The 17668-nt window shown below is 36.0% G+C and overlaps 2 protein-coding genes across 3 annotated transcripts in view; one reads left to right on the top strand and one right to left on the bottom strand.

Moving 5' to 3' along the window:
• Window positions 1-2: 2 nt before the first annotated feature.
• On the bottom strand, window positions 3-6115 carry LOC145969905 (transmembrane 7 superfamily member 3). The gene is made up of 8 exons (XM_083096225.1): window positions 5276-6115; window positions 4092-4433; window positions 3375-3643; window positions 2591-2759; window positions 2060-2227; window positions 1811-1948; window positions 585-848; window positions 3-515 (listed from the first exon to the last, which is right to left on the bottom strand). The coding sequence occupies exons 1-8, from the start codon at window positions 5370-5372 to the stop codon at window positions 271-273; spliced, it is 1692 nt and encodes a 563-aa protein (XP_082952351.1). The 5' UTR covers window positions 5373-6115; the 3' UTR covers window positions 3-270.
• LOC145969904 (ankyrin repeat and SAM domain-containing protein 1A) overlaps window positions 5679-17668 on the top strand; it is a 47051-nt gene continuing 35061 nt past the window's right edge. The window contains exons 1-5 of one of the 2 annotated variants that reach the window (XM_083096223.1): window positions 5679-5918; window positions 13973-14053; window positions 14197-14353; window positions 14629-14774; window positions 14931-15053. In XM_083096223.1, the coding sequence (XP_082952349.1) occupies window positions 5815-5918; window positions 13973-14053; window positions 14197-14353; window positions 14629-14774; window positions 14931-15053 (611 nt within the window). In that variant the 5' untranslated portion in view covers window positions 5679-5814. The remainder of the gene's footprint in view (window positions 5919-13972; window positions 14054-14196; window positions 14354-14628; window positions 14775-14930; window positions 15054-17668) is intronic. The other variant, XM_083096224.1, reaches the window with a different exon arrangement.

Here is a 17668-nt window from a genome sequence, read left to right on the forward strand (position 1 = left end):
CATTGTTTTGTATTTAGCACAAAATGATTTAAACATAGAACAGGTTTGTATTATATACTGATTTATACTTATACATTTATAAGTATTAACTGAAATATGATTTGAGATCAACAGTTAACGAGGATAAACAAAATTGCTACAAATATAATTATTTTTGGCAGCTAATGTAATAAATTTCAACAAATTCGAAAAACTTAAATCTTATAGTTTATATAAACAATATTGATGTGTATATTGTTATATACCATCTTGATTATTTGGTCGATAATATCATATATAAGATTTTTTTCCATGTTTTAACATATCTGACTCTAAGAAATCTGTTTCTGTAGAGTCCTCTGTAGATTCTACAGATATTCTTCTATTCCATAGTTTGGTGCTTCGTATAATTAATAATATATTGTATGTATTGCAGATTCTACCACAACACATACTTTCATTACACCATTTGGCGCACCCTTGTATAATAAACTGTGTTATTATCAGCATAAACCAGATAATTGTCAAGGTTACATCTGAAAATAATCGGTCTTAACAAAATACTGTCAATATCAAATATTTTTACATAAAAGAAAGCAACATACCTGCATCTTGATACGGTGGATATACAAATGCTAAGCGAAATTCAGATATAGTGATTCTTCTGATCAAAGTAAGAATAATATACTTTAAATTACTTCCAGTATAATAATCAATAGCGATAATCATGAAATAAGACCCAAAAACGACCCGCGTGAGTATTTTCGCGAAATAAGGCATCTTTGACAAAAGTATAGCAATCATAAGCATTAAGCTTGCGAACATAGGCCAGAATAACAAATTATTTTCCAGAACATAAAACATCCATGCTACAAAGAAATATATTCCAAATTATAAACTATAATATACTCGTGTTTATCATCATAATTTCAACGTATGCCAATATCGCGCGCGAAAATTTCGGCGATTAACCAACGAGCGGGTGCTTTCTGTTACAACATAATCGTGCGTTTTAACATTGGTCTGCCGAACGGTCGGCTCAAAGTAAACAACGATCGCGATCATCTGTCGACGGGCTAGATCGGCCTGTGCAGTTGCGTATGCACGCATCGTGTAATCTAAATAGGTCCCGGCGCAGAATAAATACGGGGACACAATTAGGTAAATGCGAATCTTCCAAGCTGGTTATACCCTGCCGTGGGAGTTCGCACCGTAGGAGGGAGAGACTGATGTGTGCGTGCAATTCCGCGCGCGGCGGTGAACGCATTTTTGCGTTCGTACTTGAGCGAGGGTGGCGAAGGGTAGTCGTGGCGTTATGGTGAGAAAGGTGGGAGGCAACGTGAATGCGCTATACCGCTTCTGCATGGGGGATTCGACGGGCGAGGTTTCCACATGAGCGGCCAGCATTGATAGAAGCTACGGGGAGAAACTGACTGTGCGCCTCTCATCCCTTCGCCAAACTCGAACTAACTTCGGGGTAGCGGCGGTGCTCCCACCCACGGTCGCGCGCTCTATCCCTCCGCTTTTAAGCCTGGCTTTCATTATTTTCCTATAATTCGCAACAGCCCTTCGCGAGCATCGCGGCGTGGAGAGGCTACGGTTTCCGCCTTCGCTTTTCACGTATGCTATATGCTGAATCATATTTCGTGAAGTTACAAGACTTGTAATATTGAACGATGGTTAAGAAATAAATTAACTATCGCGGAAAAAAAATGGTTCAATACGAAAACCGTCCCCTGGGATCGAGCGCGTAAAATAACTTATTCATTTAATGCTACAAACCTTGTAATCATCTTATGAGAAATACGGTTCTGTTTAAAATATAACTTACCTGGAGCGTAGAGGTATACGATGCATGCACACAGAAATCCTAATGGTAAATTGTACAGGAACGTACAGTTGCAAATTGAACATGAGTACGATAAGGTTACGGCAAGAATGGCAGATATTGAACCTATCAGCATGTTAACTGTAAAAGATAACAGCCATGAGAATGCGTGCACTTCGAGGTAAGTTATATAAATATATTTAATGTTATATTTTATTGAAATTTTTCATATAAAAGTTGATGTATAATTACTTGCAGTGCTGTAATCATTCATGCTTATCGCTAGAGTGTATCCAAAAATACCACCCATCATACAACTCGATATTAAGCGATCTGTGGAAGCATATTTATGTCCGATAATAATTGAGAGAAATCCTATGATTAGAACCAATGCGCAAATCGTCTTTGCAAACGTGTCATCTAAAAAAATGATGAAGCAAGAAACAATTTTACTTTAACAATTTATAGACATACACAATTTCACAATCTCACAGTGTTAATTGAAAATATTTTGTTAGAAAACTAGAGAAAAAATAAAGAAAATCTATTTCCAAAAATAAAGAAAATTTATCTCCCAAAATAATCCATCTATCTTACATTATTGATTTGTAAAAAAAATAATTTTAATTTTAATAATTTTAATTCATCATGAAATATATATGTATGTATACATGTCTCGTACACAGAAATATATAACATTTTAAATATGACTTACTATATTCATCATTATCATAAAAAATATTAATTTATAACTGACACAAAAATTCGTGAAATAAAACGTACTTAAAATTTGACATGTCTCCGGATATACTAATGGACTGCAAGCATATGTAAAAGTCGGAATGTAAGCTGAAGAATAATTGCCATGAGTAACAATTGCGGCATAAACAGATCCTGTACCAGTATATGCACTGTAAATATGTCTCATAGGGTTCATAAGAGCAAGCGGTACCTACCAAAAATATTTTTATTCATACATGTAATTCGATTTACTTAATTATAAAGTGTTTCTTTGAAAATAAAAACTAAGATTCTTTGAAAATAAAGACTAAGACTTGATAATTTTCATTATTAATTTTCTCTATCAGTTAATCGTTATTATATTGCAAATGTTCCCACACACATTTTACACGGAGAAAATATGTTTTACAGTACAAATTGTATGAAAAATTCTCTTTTACAATATTTATTATCGAAATATAACGACATTAAGATATAAAAATTGTAAATTATGTATTTATTTTATCATTTGTTAACGATTATACGTTTGTTTGTGCGTCAAAATATTTAAATAAATAGATATTTCTTTGTAAAATATAATATAATATATTAGTGGATAAAAATATCATAATTTATATAAATCAGTATATATGTGTATGTCTCACGATTACAAAAATTGTATAATAATTTTTACTATAATATTTTCTCCGCGTAATGTATGTAAATCGAAAGAAATTGAATGAGAGGAAATAACGATAACCGTGACGATAATGCTATATGAATTCTACGAATCTCTTAGGACTGAAATTTCATCTCCCCAGGTTAGTATCGTCATATCATGAGATACCTCGTCGCCATTCTGCAAAATGTTTTGCGTGGTCAGCATACTCGCGATCGCCTCGAAGTATGTTTCCGGGGTAAAATCCTGCCTAGGTAGATAAAGACGGTACATTTTGTGTTGCACCAGATTTATTTCGCAAAAAGTCGGCGACATGTTATCAGCGAGTATCGAAGCTGGCTGGGTATCGACTATTATCATTTCATTTTCTATATGCAGCTTTTGATACGGTGCAACCTCAATATCGAATTCCATGTTGCAGCCACCTGGTATCGGTGCTGTGGAGAACAATAATCGACCAATGAACGACATCGGTGAATTCTCTCGATACTCGACCAATTTTACCATTACGTTCACCGTTGAAAACGATTAGCTATTCAACTCATTTACACACGACTGATAATGGAAATGTATCGCAAATTAATCGAATATATATCTTGATATGATTTACGATTTACTCTATCGCATGATCAACATCACGTACACGGCTATTTAATTTACTATAATATGTAATTTTTCGATCTTTATTAAGCAGATAATATTCCCTTGTACACAATTATCTTATAATATAGCAATTAATTTTATATTATTTTAATTGACACCGTTTTATGCCATCGTTAGATTTAATTCGATTAAATGTTGCTCGGAAAAGGAAAATGTGAGAGGAAGATATTCACATATACACATATATATGATATTGAATTCATTAATATTATTTGTACTTACCATTTCGATCGTACGCGACAATCACGAGTAATGCATCGAGGTTGTATATATTATTGTGCTTCAAAAATACCTGTAGTGGGGTTGTTACATTATGTGTTTTTAAGTACAGACCAATGTTTGATCCGAATAAACTTTTGCTTGATACTTTATCAAGCAGCTTTTTGTCGTAAGCTATCGTAGCATTATATTGAAATGTATGAATTTGTAATATAATAAACCAAATATCCAATGGAATATCTGTCACAGTTATGTTTAAATGATTGAATGGAATTAAATTTATTCGTTGCTTGAATGCGTCATTCTTATTATGATTCCATAAAGATACTGTTATTCCAACACTATCTGTAACGCAATATATCAAATTCTATCTTTTTATTCTTATACAGAGAAAAAGAATATTCTTATTTTGAAAATATCTTTAGTTTCAACACAGAAATCTTGAAATGAGAATATATTGCGTTAATTGAACAAAACTTGCTTGAAATGAGCGATATATACAATGAAATATGTATTCTTGCGTATATATGAGAATATTTATATAATTATATAATTTTCTTAATTGAATTATATAAAGTAGTTCATACAAACAAGTTTTCTCCAGTGAATGCAATATAATTTCATCTCAAGCATACACATATATATACATATGTCACTCATTTCAAGCAAGTTTTCTTCAATTAATATATTCTCATTTCAAGATTTTCATATTGAAGTCAAAGATATTTTCAAAATAAGAATATTCTTTTTCTCTCTATGTAATATACGTATACTTTCCTTAATGAAGTAATTACATTATAAATATACTTTGTTATTATAAGACATTAAATCTTTTTTTCATATTTTTATATGTAATCTATATTATATAATCAGTCACTCGAGCGAATAATCTATAAATAATTCTACAGATAGATAGTACTAGATATAAAGTAAAAAATACAAAGAATCTATATATGCAATTATTAAACTGTTATATTTTGTAACAAATAAATCAAGACATTAATCACAAGACATATTCTGTCGAATAATAATTACGTATGACAGACGTATAGATTCATAAATCTGATCGAAACGATCGATTAATTATCATTTATTAAATGCAGTCAGGAATACATAATATAAAACATATGCGAAGAATGTTTACAAGTTGTCCGAGACACTCGCCGAACATTGAGGTTATAACTTACCCGAAGCAGATTCGTTGTACGTTGTCGTATTTTGTAACGTTGCATCATCGAGAAATAATGTCAGAGCCAAGAGAAAGGTAAGAACGATTCGTTGCATTTTGACTGATACGTGTCACGTACTTACTCGTTCAAATAACCACTGGGTTTAGAACCGGCGTTCTCGTCGCGACGAAAAATCAGTATGGCGCAACAGCTGTTACGCGAGACTCGGCTCCGTCCGGCCCCGCTCGGCTCCGCTCGGCTCTCCACGCTCGTTCACATTCGCGGCGCTTGTGCACGTCGCGGCGCTCGCGCGCACGTCACGTGCGAGACTCGCCGTCTCCCTCGCACCGTTCATTCAACGCTTTCCCGCTCGCGCTCACGTAGTCTCGTGAACCGTAGTCTCGTACGCCGCAGCCTCGCGAGGTCGCCGCGTGGCGGCGCGCCAGTTCATTCAAGATGGCTACGTTGGATCAATGAAACGCGAGTAATCGTAGTGAAAACACAAATTGACAAGTGTGCGGGCGAACATCGCGGCTTGATCGCGGTGTAAATGGACTATGGGCAAGGATCAGGAGCTGCTCGAGGCAGCGAGGAGCGGCAACGTCACCGTGGTCGAGAAGATCCTCGGCCAGCGAGCCAAGAGGAGTGGTCCACTGGCAAGGTGGGTGTCACTGTAGCAGCGGGCTTGACACTTTTCGCTCGCCGCCGCCTTTCCTCATTACCGAGATAATGTCCCTGTCCCCGATCCCGTACGTTGCCTCTCGGCCTTTCGGCGAGCCAACGATTTATCTTCGGTCTCGACCGGAATCGTCGACATGGGCACGAGACGTCGTCTCGCGCATTCCATTATCGAACCGTCGCCGCACATCTCGTGCTCCGTTTCGACGTATTCCGTTTCGTGTTTCGCCGATTAGCGAAAGGCTACCGCAAAGATACCTCTCGTCCTACGCACAATTCGCACGATTTCGTCATTTTCCTCGTGGCAACCGGTGAAGAAACTCGCGCGGTCGAGGTAAATGGACTCTCAGGATGAATGAGTACACGTACCTGGTTCTTTTCTTTTTTTTATATGTTGACGATATCTCATGCTCGATAGAACATATCGCATCGTTCGATTAATCCTGTCACGATTGACTACTCTCCAGGATTTTTGCCGTTAGTTCTATATTATCGTTAATTATATAATCACTGTGCCCGCTTTTCCAGCTTTAATCTCGGTCGTAAATATGACCGCGTTACCGAGGTTTCAATTTTACGTGTCAATTCGATAATGTTTTAATGTTAAATGTATTTGATATAATATAAACAAAATTTAATGTATCATGTTTAGTATAATAATTTTATTTAAATATTTTTTTATTTAATTCTCACGGAATTAATTTTAATTAATGTTATATCAATAATGAACGTAAAACATGAATATAGCGACTAAATTATATTCTAGGATAGTTATGTTGAAATATAATTGTGCTGAATGCCAATAGCAGTATTTTGTTTAACGGTCTCGTTCGCTATTTTCATCATAATGATGAATCATACTGGTGATGTTTCATGCAAATGCGTTGATATCGAGCAAGGACTTTGCTGTCAATTATCTGAAGCCATATGAATATATTTCCTTCTTTAGATTACTAAAGTAAAATAATTAGCACCATTTATCATTTATATTTTTTTTCTATATAATGTTAAGGAATTATATAATAACGCAAAAAAATATGGGGCAAGAGTCTAGGAATATGAAGTCTTATCTCTCTCGTGCGAAAATATATTATATCGCTCCTCTCTATCTCTGACTATTGCCTGCAACAGGCTTGTCGAGTCGCTCCATTTTCTATTTGCGGTGATAGATAGATGGATCTATTTAGCGAGCTATTTATTTTCAAGGGTCTGATAACGCGTCGTGTATGATAGGCCTTGCGAAGAAACGGAGCCTGGTGATCGGTTTCGTTTTACCTTTTCACGCGACGCAGGCACTATTAAATCCTTCGTGAATGAATTAACGCTAATTGCAAACGGTTTTGCGAGCGCATGTATTACCGTGGGAATGCCCCGTAATTTCGCGTTTATTCGCGAGAACGCGCTGACGAATAATCGGATAGACGTGAACGAGCGTTTCGAGCTCGACGAAAAAGTTTCGCGCGGAAATAAATTAACGACCGGTGTATACGCAATGTCGTCATTATCGTCAAAATCAGAGCAAAACAATCCTTCATTCATCTATCAAGCGCTGCTGTGCGTCCATCAAGCGATATTCGCATCAATTTGCGCGATACTAAGGCATTATCTATACTGCCCCATTTTCTTCATAATATCATTTCAAGCTTATATAATTATTTTGAAATGACAAAAAATTTAAGTTTCAAATCGATCATTGTGAGAATAAACTTAACAAGTTACTTCACATTTTATTTCACTAAATACTAGTCGGGGTTTATTTATTTAATATTGCTGTATATATTTTGTATGACTGATAATTGAATTTTTATATTAAGTCTCCCTAATTTTTATCTTTATTTTTAATAAATTTTTATAAATTTATTTCTAAATTTTTATCTTATATATAAAAACCAAACTATCGTAAGGCTTGTACATATTTATATTCTCAATGTGATCATATAATTTTTAAGACAGATAAATCTATTTAGGTAAAAAAAATTCAGAATTGTGAAAACCAAAAAGTTTTTTAATATGTTTGATACCAAAAAAATAAAATGTAAATATAATATAAATTAATAAATTAATAAATTAATAAATTAATAAATTAATAAATCTCTCTTTTTCTCTCTAATTAGATGTTATTTAAAAATTATATGATACAAAGAAACTTTAATGCTTATAAATCGCATATAAACAGACGATAATCACTAGATGTGTAAAACGGATCGATCGAACTTTGAGAAGCGAATCCGAATGAATTTATTATCGCGTCGCATCCTCGCTTCATTTAATTATACCGCGATTGCCGATCGTGTCGTTTCGAGCAAGCGATGTTCGCGTAATTAGTGAGACACCATCGTCGACTTGACGGCGCTCTTTATTGACCCAATGCCGCGAACTCCTCGACAAAGACTGACTTTGTCGATGCTCCTCGCCCTCCCATTAATTAAGTCATGCTGCGGCGGCAGCGCAAGAAGCTCATGGTTTGCTTTTTTTTTCTTTTTTTGAGAGACTCGTGCGTGCATGCGTGCGTGCGCACGTGCTACGAGCGTATTCACGCATTATAAAAGCGTCGCGCGACTGATGCAAAGAGGTAAGAAACGACAAATGAGAGAGAGAGAGAGAGAGAGAGAGAGAGAGAGAGAAATCTGTTTATTATTCTGGAGCAAACCTCTTGTCAAGATAAATACAAATAAAGTATATTGACAAATATACACTACTTGGCCTTATATTTATTTCTCTCTTAGACCAAGATGAATGCCAAAAAAATTTGATATGTTTAAAATAAGAAGACAAATTATAAAAATAGCAAATACATATCAAATATCAATTGCATTTTAGTTTGAATTAAATATTGAAATTGAACCATGATTCGTGACATTTAGCAAAAATATTTACTTACTGTTAAATCTCGATTATCAAGAAATCAATAATTTAAGCAAAATGTAACAGAATTTCATCATAATTAAATAATATATACTTATATAATTTAAATATAAAAAATTGAAGCGACGAAGAAAGATTTACAGTTTCTTTCCTTTAAGAGTTGGTAGAAGAGGGGAAATTCGCCGTCGGTGATTCTTAAATGTATCATGACAAACGCGCCGCTTCTCTAACGAATTGTCTCTCGTGTCTGTCGTCGGTGCTGTGCAACTTGTTCATAACTACAAAGTCAGCCTGCGGCAAGTTCTCCCGCGCGATCTCTCTTCGCTGCTCCGCGATCTCTTCACCGCCCGACGCGCGCTTGCCTTTTTGCCCTCCTCGTCGAGATCACAGAAAAGCAATATAAAACGCGACCGCCCTGAGAGAGCGTCCCCGAGCCCCTTGGCATCATTCCGGCGGGGGAGCCGAGAATATTTTGCGATGCTAATCGCGAAGTGGACGCACTACTTTTCATGTACGAACGCCCGCGAATGTGTTTATTCTTTGTTTCCTGCACGCTATTGACTTTGTGTGATCAGTGTGATAATTTTAATCATAGCTTCGTGAGAGAGGATCATGAGAATTTCTTTTTGTGTGCGGAAAACGTACGAAAATCAATATATATTAATTAAATTATACGTAATATGAAGATTTGTAGTTTACGTGCATAATGTAGTAAATTTGAATTTATTAGAAATATTTTTTGGTAGATCAATTATGTAAGTATGTATTATGATTGAAATTCCATGAATCCTAATCGATAGTATGATTATATAATAATATAATAATAATATGATTATATTATATAATATAATTAATAATATAATTATAATATAATATATATAATAATATGATTATATTACAGTGATTCACGTTTGATTGGCATAAATTGACATATTTTTATTGTAGAATCATAATATTTTATCAATTTTTTATTGAGGGAAAATCAAGTTCATATGTTCAAGACTATTATTCTACTTTAAAACACTCTCTCTATAATTGCATTAAATACAAATGCTTTGGTAATCTCTTTTTTTAAGGCACCTGTCGCGAAGTGTTCTCGAAGAAGGACATTCGGCTACGTCAGCACGTACAAGCTCTCTTCTTTGCCGGAGGAAACTATCGATTGATGCCCTAGCACCCCTCGCACGTATACACCCTCGCAGCTTCCCTCTCACGCTCTCGTTCCCTCTCCGTTCCTTTCCCATCTCTGTCTTTCTTTCTTCCTCCTCTTTATCCGCTCTTTCTCTTTCTTTTCTTCTCTCTTTCTCTCTCTCTGTCTTTCTCTCTCAGCCTAGTTTTCCTCTACGCTTTGCCTCTGGCAGAAGGGTGCGTTCGCGCTAAATACTCACGTTCAACGGCATCGAAAAGAGCTTTATAGAAGTTCGTTTATCCGTGTTTTATATTTGTCTTTCTCTATTCTTAAGATGTTTAACTTCATTAATATATTCTTAACTTCATTAATATATTATATCTGTATGTAAATATATTCGTTATCGCATCACGTTGTTCTTTATAATGCATAAATATATGTTCTATATATCTGTTCTTAATCCCTTCTAAAATGATATAGTAATTACAACAAGAACATTAAGATTCATGAAATTATTTTCTCACTATTTTTGAAACATTATTACACTTTATATTATTAGCATAAGTTCTTAGGAAATTTAAATTAAAGAGAGGATATAAAAAAGTATTGTATATAAAAGTTTTTTATAAAAGAATATTTTATAAATATATGTTTACAATTATTTAAATATTAAAATTACTTAAATATTTGCAATACTTTTTATATTTCTGATTTATACTATTAATATACTAAAAATATTGTGCTCATTGATATAATTATGTTATTCAGATAAATATCTGTTCCTTTTTTCTAAGTTGGAAAACCAATGCTTATGATTACATATACACATGTAAACAGTACTAAAAGTTAACCTACGATATTCATTTCGATTACGCAACTTCTTGATTAAGACCAACAAGAAATTACCATTATACGGTGTCCGACAGACGGTCTTTCCACCAATGATCGTCCTCCTGTCTGTCTATATTTCTCCTGTCCCTTCGTCGTTTCATTCGTAATGTTCAGAGACGGGGTACCAGGCGATGTCCTTTTTGCAGACAATCTTCAGGGTTTAATTAAGGAACTTGGGAGAGCGGATGAACTCGATGAATGGGGCGACCGAAAAGCGAAAGGGCAACGTAGGGAAGAAGAGGAGAGAAAAAGAAAGTAGAAAAAGAGAGTCGAATGTTCTTCACTAACCAGGGTCGGGCACGCGAGTGCTTCTTGGTCATTCCGATATAGTTCATGTATGTGCACTTTGTTCATGTATGTGTGTGGAAACGTGCACGCATGACGGTGCAGCATGTATGGCTTTAAGAATTGTGCGCCACCCTTGTTGTTGTTAGGGTGCGGAAAACAAACACCCATCTCAGCTCGATGGTATCGAGAGAGAAAGAGAAATAGTGACGCTATAAATAGAGAGAGAAAGAGAGAGAGGGAGAGGGAAGGAGGAGAGGGAAGAAGAGAGATGTGCAATCGAGGCTTAAAGCTTACATATTGCATCGCAAGAAAAAGAAGAAATTAACCACAGAGAAAAAATTAATCGTTGATAAACCGATAATCAAAGATGCATTCTGCGAGATAGTCGAAAACAAATCAAACACGCATACTTCTCTTGATGTCAGCGATGCTCGTTATTTTTCTTCATGCCGCGCGGTTTTTTTCTTTGAGCTGAATGGTGCGCCCGTTTTACCTTGTAATGTCGCTCTTGTACGATACAATTTTTTTTTGATCTCCATTACAATGGTATAAGAGTTTCTCGAGGAGCTGAGGGGAGAGCTTGAGCCTACGTCGATCGTCGTGTGCCGTACAGAAAGTCAACGATTTAAAGCGCGTATATCTTCGAGGGGTTAATGATGACGTTAGTTAATGACGACGCGCTTTGATGTACCGCTCGTAGTGGAAAAAATCTCCCGCTTACGTAATTGTTTTGTAAACTGAGCGCGATGCTTTGACGGCGACGTCACATGGGCGTGTGGGATTGAAATGTGTGTATACGCTCCCTTGACGAGGGAAAAGTCCCTTGCATTCTCTCATATACATGCGAGTTTGCGGTCGATAACGGATTCTAGCGATTTAGATCGCTTGGAACTAATACGAACAGTGATAGCAATCGGTGATTTAATTATAGATTGCGTTTTGAATTTAATTGTCAATTAAATTGATCGCCTGCACGATCACGTTTGATCAATTGCCCTGCATATCAAAGCATCCTAGAATATTTGAATATATTTTACCATATGTATATTACATACAAGTATATTTATTATATGTTAGATTCAATGAGAAAAAAACTCATTTATAATTCCTGATATTCGTAAGTTTGCTTTCTGAACGATAGATTGAGGGTACATATACGTATATGTATTTTCGCGCTTCACTCTTCATATCGAAGTTATATGAGAGCTGTGTAAATATCGTTCTCTCATGTGCTTGAGCTATGGCATTTATTAGTCACCTAAGGTCAACATTATTGCTGCTTATGACATTTCTCATTAAGACGTATGTCGATGCGATTATACTATAAAAATAATCGATTGTATATATTGTATATAGATTATTAATATTTTATTTTTTTAAAAGATATATGTCACGATATTATCAAAGTAAAGTCTCAATAACAATATATTTTTCTTATTAATATTCTTTAACAACAACTTTCTAAGGCTTGTAACATTAGAGTTTAATCCTTGCATACGTTCATAGAACCATGAGAAAATAATAAACAGTAAATTTAGCGGATTAGTTAAGTATTGATAATAATATTATTACAATAATAAGTGTACAATATTAAAATACTGTCAGATAATTATTTTTCGGCAGTTATTTGAATTTTATTGTGAAATGAAAATATTAAATGCAGCTTTTCATGTAAATCCATCATTATTGCTAAATATTTAGTTTACACAGCCAATGTTTCCAACAGTAAGCTTTTTAAAAATTGTTTTCGATTATGCGCTTAAATTTTTTTATGGCGGTTAATACTCTCTCATCTTTACGCTTCGTAAAAATAAAAAAGGAATTCACTTTTATATAAACTTTATTCGGCCCTTTTTCTGGATATTCTCGAAATCCAGTCAATTCGAGCGCCTTTGAACGCGGATACTCAACGCTTCGAGGGCGGCTGAATAGCTGCCGGCCCCGCTCTACCCTTCGTTCCTCCAATCAAATCTACTTGGAGAGAGATGGGATAACGAGAAATTCCTCTATGGGCAAAGCGTTGCAGGAATATCTGGATATCCGATTCAATAAAAGGAAGCAGGAAGGCGACGAGGGCGAGAGTCATAAGTCGCTGGAGAGCAGCGCGCTATATAACGTTTCTTCCGCTTTTCCCGAGGGAGCCGTCGTTTACACGGTGTTTGCGGGGGGCGCGACATTTATCTCCGCGCGAGCGCAACAAAGGCGCGTAATGAGAACATGTGTTGGACGCAGGAAGCTTCATTAGCGAGCCTGTTCCTATCTCGAAGCACATTGCACCATCTAATCGTTTACAATTCGCTGATATTTTTCGTCTAACGCGGCGCTGTAAATCTGTATACGATATTCCGAAAATCGCGCACTTTCTTCAAATCGCGAATATTAGGGGCAAAACAAAAAGAATCGCGACAATTAATGTATTCGACGTTGAGACAACTTTTAAATTACGAATTGATTTTTTCGTAAATTAATTTCCGCATTGAATCCACGCATAGAATTATTTTTAAAATATTCGAACCTACTCTCTAAAAGTGAATCAGTGTATTATCAGTGTAATCAGTGCTGTACTTATAACTGCTTGTAATCAGTGAGTATTTACTGTTTTTCAGTGATAATACACTGATTCACGCTAGTGAAAGTATAGTATATTATCAGTGAAAAGCAGTAAATACTCACTGATTACAAGCAGTTATAAGTACAGCACTGATTACACTGATAATACACTGATTCACTTTTAGAGAGTATCGTTATATATTTCGCATTTATGTAGTTTAGATATTTTGCAAAATTATTTAAGTTATTGCGAAGCAATCAAGACTTAAAAGATTTTTTTATCATATAATTGAGAGAAATATTTCTATTTGCAGTTTACGTCGAGGACCAGGAGCTAATGTGCAAGATGCCAGTGGATATTCAGCCCTTCATCACGCAGCTTTGAATGGGCACAGGTACAATATCTAGAATACTTTTAATAAAAAGAAATACTATATATAATGTTTTTTATATTATTAAGATCTTGATGCTTTTAATTATTAAATTATAAAACTGGTCTGTTATTTTGTCTAATGTTCTTTAAAACTTTTATTTACAGAGACGTGGTCAAATTACTGCTCCAATATGAGGCTTCCACCAATGTCGTTGACGCTAAGGGTTCCTCGCCGCTTCATTTGGCAGCTTGGGCGGGTGACGCGGAAATTGTACGATTAATTCTCAGCCAAGGTCCGTCGGTACCGAAAGTGAATCTTGCGGTTAGTAACAGTTAGCAACTATCGATCTTACAAAAGTTTTGTGACATAAGCGCGTAAATTGATCATGTCAGAGTATATTTCAAGAGTTTCAGGATGTTTCATTAAATATTATGTGAGAAATTATTTTATGCGCGTTAAAAGTAAAGTCTATTGTACTATTGTAATGTTTGAATACAATTTATAATTTTTAGTTTAATTTTTCAATGATAAATATTACTAATCAATAGGTATCACTTTTCTTAAAAAAAAAAAAGAACTAAATATTTTGATTACAGACGAAGGATAATGAAACCGCACTACATTGTGCCGCACAGTATGGGCATACGGAAGTGGTGGCACAGCTGTTGCAGTACGGATGTGACCCTAGTATCCGCAACAGTCGCGGAGAATCTGCGCTTGACCTGGCTGCACAATATGGCAGGTAAATTGCATATATAAATTATATCTTTCAGCTTTTTAGATATTTTTTTAATATACTTTAAATATTTTTAAATATTATTTCACGATCGATACAGCATATTTTCGATAAGAGTTTAATAGACATGTAATCGTAACATAATCATGGCATTTCTTACAGATTGGAAACGGTGGAATTACTCGTGCGAACGCATCCCGAATTAATCGAATCACTTCGTAATTCTTCCTCATCTTTGATCTTCCCGCATACACCTTTGCATTTAGCTTCACGCAATGGTCACAGGTAAGAGTTTATTTACTGACGTATGTAAGAGAATAATTTGTTATATAATCACTAAAAAGTTTTGTTAAAATTAACTTCTGTTACATTTGAGGGGACTTTTTTATAAAATAACTTTTTATAAAATAATCTCATTTCGAAAACGCATATCATTTTCCCTTTTTTTTTTTTGATAATTTACTTATATTTTATGACGATGATCATAATAGCAATGTCAGCGCCATTATTCGTGTACTCATTTGTGTTTATCTAAGGACCGTGTATCACTTCTTCCCGCGAAATGGTCACACTAATTACTGAATAATGCGCGACGTGTATTGTGTCCAAGTACAACAATGGACTCGTTCGAGCTAACCATAACGATGTCGAGCCATTTGCAGCGGTAGCCATTAGAGCCAATCAGAGAGCACCGCGTTGCGTAATCCCGTCGAATGCGATATATGCGTCCTTCGACTGGCATGATCCGATCCAACCCTCTACTGGTTACACGTTCCATATTACTATCCCGTCGATTGCCCTCTCGTCCCTCCTCGAGCCACGCGAATGCATCCGATCGCATCACGCCGGTAGCCGCTCTGTCCATCCGTGCGGATTGTTGACCGCCTCCCGATTACGAGAATCGTATTAATCACTACCGCCGAAACGTATCGACCTATATTAATCGCGACCGTAGCAACGAATGGTCGCGACTCTCCCTTTGGTAAAATACCATTCTTCTGTATCTCGAAAAAAGATCGATAAACTTCTATTATGCTGTTTATAGAAAATATATGACGGATATAAAATATTACGAGTAAAATAAGCCATACATCAGGTATTGAACTGGAGTGGAAGAAGCTTCTATATAGATAATGTCATAATCATAATCATATATCTTGTGTAATATTATTCAATTAATTGAGCCGCGTAATAGGGTGACAAAGAAGCAAGCGGATAATCGATTACGTCGACCTATGTGTGATCAGATGGTGAAGATTATATATAACCGCCGCTATATTCTTCGATAATTGTGAAAGATCATTAGTCTCTTAGGTTAGTAGCAAATTTTATTTTGGTATCACGCGCCATAACGTCTCCGTTACCTAGTCGTTTCGTGCCACGTGATACATTCTCGTTTAACAGGGCGATGTTAGTCTGTAATCCCGTTGAGCTTTTTATATAATCGACGCTATGGAGACGAAAGTGGCGGATAGCGAGAGGATGAACGGAGGTAACAGTCCGATTGGCGGTCGAATCGAATCGTGAATCGCCACGAAACGGCAGTCACATTGTAATCGGGTATAACGCCGGTTTTTCTATGCAGCCTCGCAGCCAGTAATCGCTTTAACCGGCGCTTGCCGCTTATAATGCGATCGTATCGCGATATACAGTCCGGTGGCTGCATTTTCAGTCGATGCCGGCGCGAGGGTGCAACAGAATTGGTCAGGGATGGGCGGTGTGGGGTTGGACGTGTGAGAGCGAGAGAGAGCGTGCGGAACGTGACATTTTATCGCTCGAATTTTGGTTAAATAACGGCGCGCGAGACGTTTGCGCCTATACGAGTGCGAACGCGTACGCACGAACTGTTTGAACGTTTGGGCTATATATGTATATATGTATATAGATCAGCGTTTCTCAAACTGCAACTATAGAAAACTCTTGAGGGATGACAAAAATTTCGATGCGTTAATAAAGATCTGTACGAATATACTTTTGTAACTGGTCGTGAATTATGGATCACAGGAAGTTATATATCTATATTAATAATGTTAAAGAAATGTATTATTTAAAAAAATCATATGTATCTTACATTTTTAGTGTATTTTACATTTTTCTTTTAGCTTTTATAATATTCTTGATTATTTAAACGATAATTCTTTTCCGTTCTAAATATTTATTAGTACATGTTATAAGATCTCGATAGATTTGAGAATCTCTGATGTGTATATGTGCGCACACGGCCACGTACGGGGAGTGCGTACATTGCGATGGTCGAACTCACGCACGCGTTTCACGCGCGCATCACGATATTTAGTGGATCTACCAACGTAGCTATATGGAGTTAGAATAGGAGGACAAGGGGGTTACTGGCAGAGAGGGATCAGTTTGGGGGAGGGAGACGGACGCGGAGTAATGTCTATTATCGGATTCAATATCGGTGCTCTCGGTAAGCCAGTATACAAATACCCCTATGCTACGGTAATAACAACATAGGTGCATACGAATCCGATCTTCAGCCGCCAATCCTATATGCGACGGACGGCTGCGGTCATCGTAGTCGGTGCATGGCATGCACTTAACCCGATGGAAGGAGGGCGTGCCATGCACGAAATCTGCATTTTAAGCTTTCTATTAAATGCTGATGGCAAATGCATTTTTTATAAAGTTTTGATAGCTTAGGATGGACAACTAGGATGGACAGCTCAAATCGCAGAATCGAAATGTTTCGATCACTGAATGTCGCTTAAAACTAGTGTCCTTAAAACTAGTGTCTATCTTATCTGAAAATTAGCGTAAACTTCAAATATTACAACCCCAACAGATTATTACTTTGTGTCGATATTTATATTTTTTATTTTATATTTTCAAAATAATAAAATGAAAAGTTATTTATATAGTGGCACACTTTTAATTTCTTT

This window comes from Camponotus vicinus, unplaced genomic scaffold, assembly GCF_025532165.1.
Source record: "Camponotus vicinus isolate PSW18456_S1 unplaced genomic scaffold, iyCamVici1.0 SCAF_4, whole genome shotgun sequence".
Lineage (NCBI taxonomy): Eukaryota > Metazoa > Arthropoda > Insecta > Hymenoptera > Formicidae > Camponotus > Camponotus vicinus.

Bases quoted from the DNA above. Each gene is read 5' to 3' on its own strand.
- LOC145969905 (XM_083096225.1), bottom strand. From the start codon at position 5,372: ATGCAACGAATCGTTCTTACCTTTCTCTTGGCTCTGACATTATTTCTC. The intron at 3,644-4,091 runs GTAAGTACAAAT...TGTTCTCCACAG, and splicing joins TGTCGCGTACGATCGAAATG to CACCGATACCAGGTGGCTGC. The intron at 2,760-3,374 runs GTATCTCATGAT...TATTTTTGGTAG, and splicing joins TTTTGCAGAATGGCGACGAG to GTACCGCTTGCTCTTATGAA.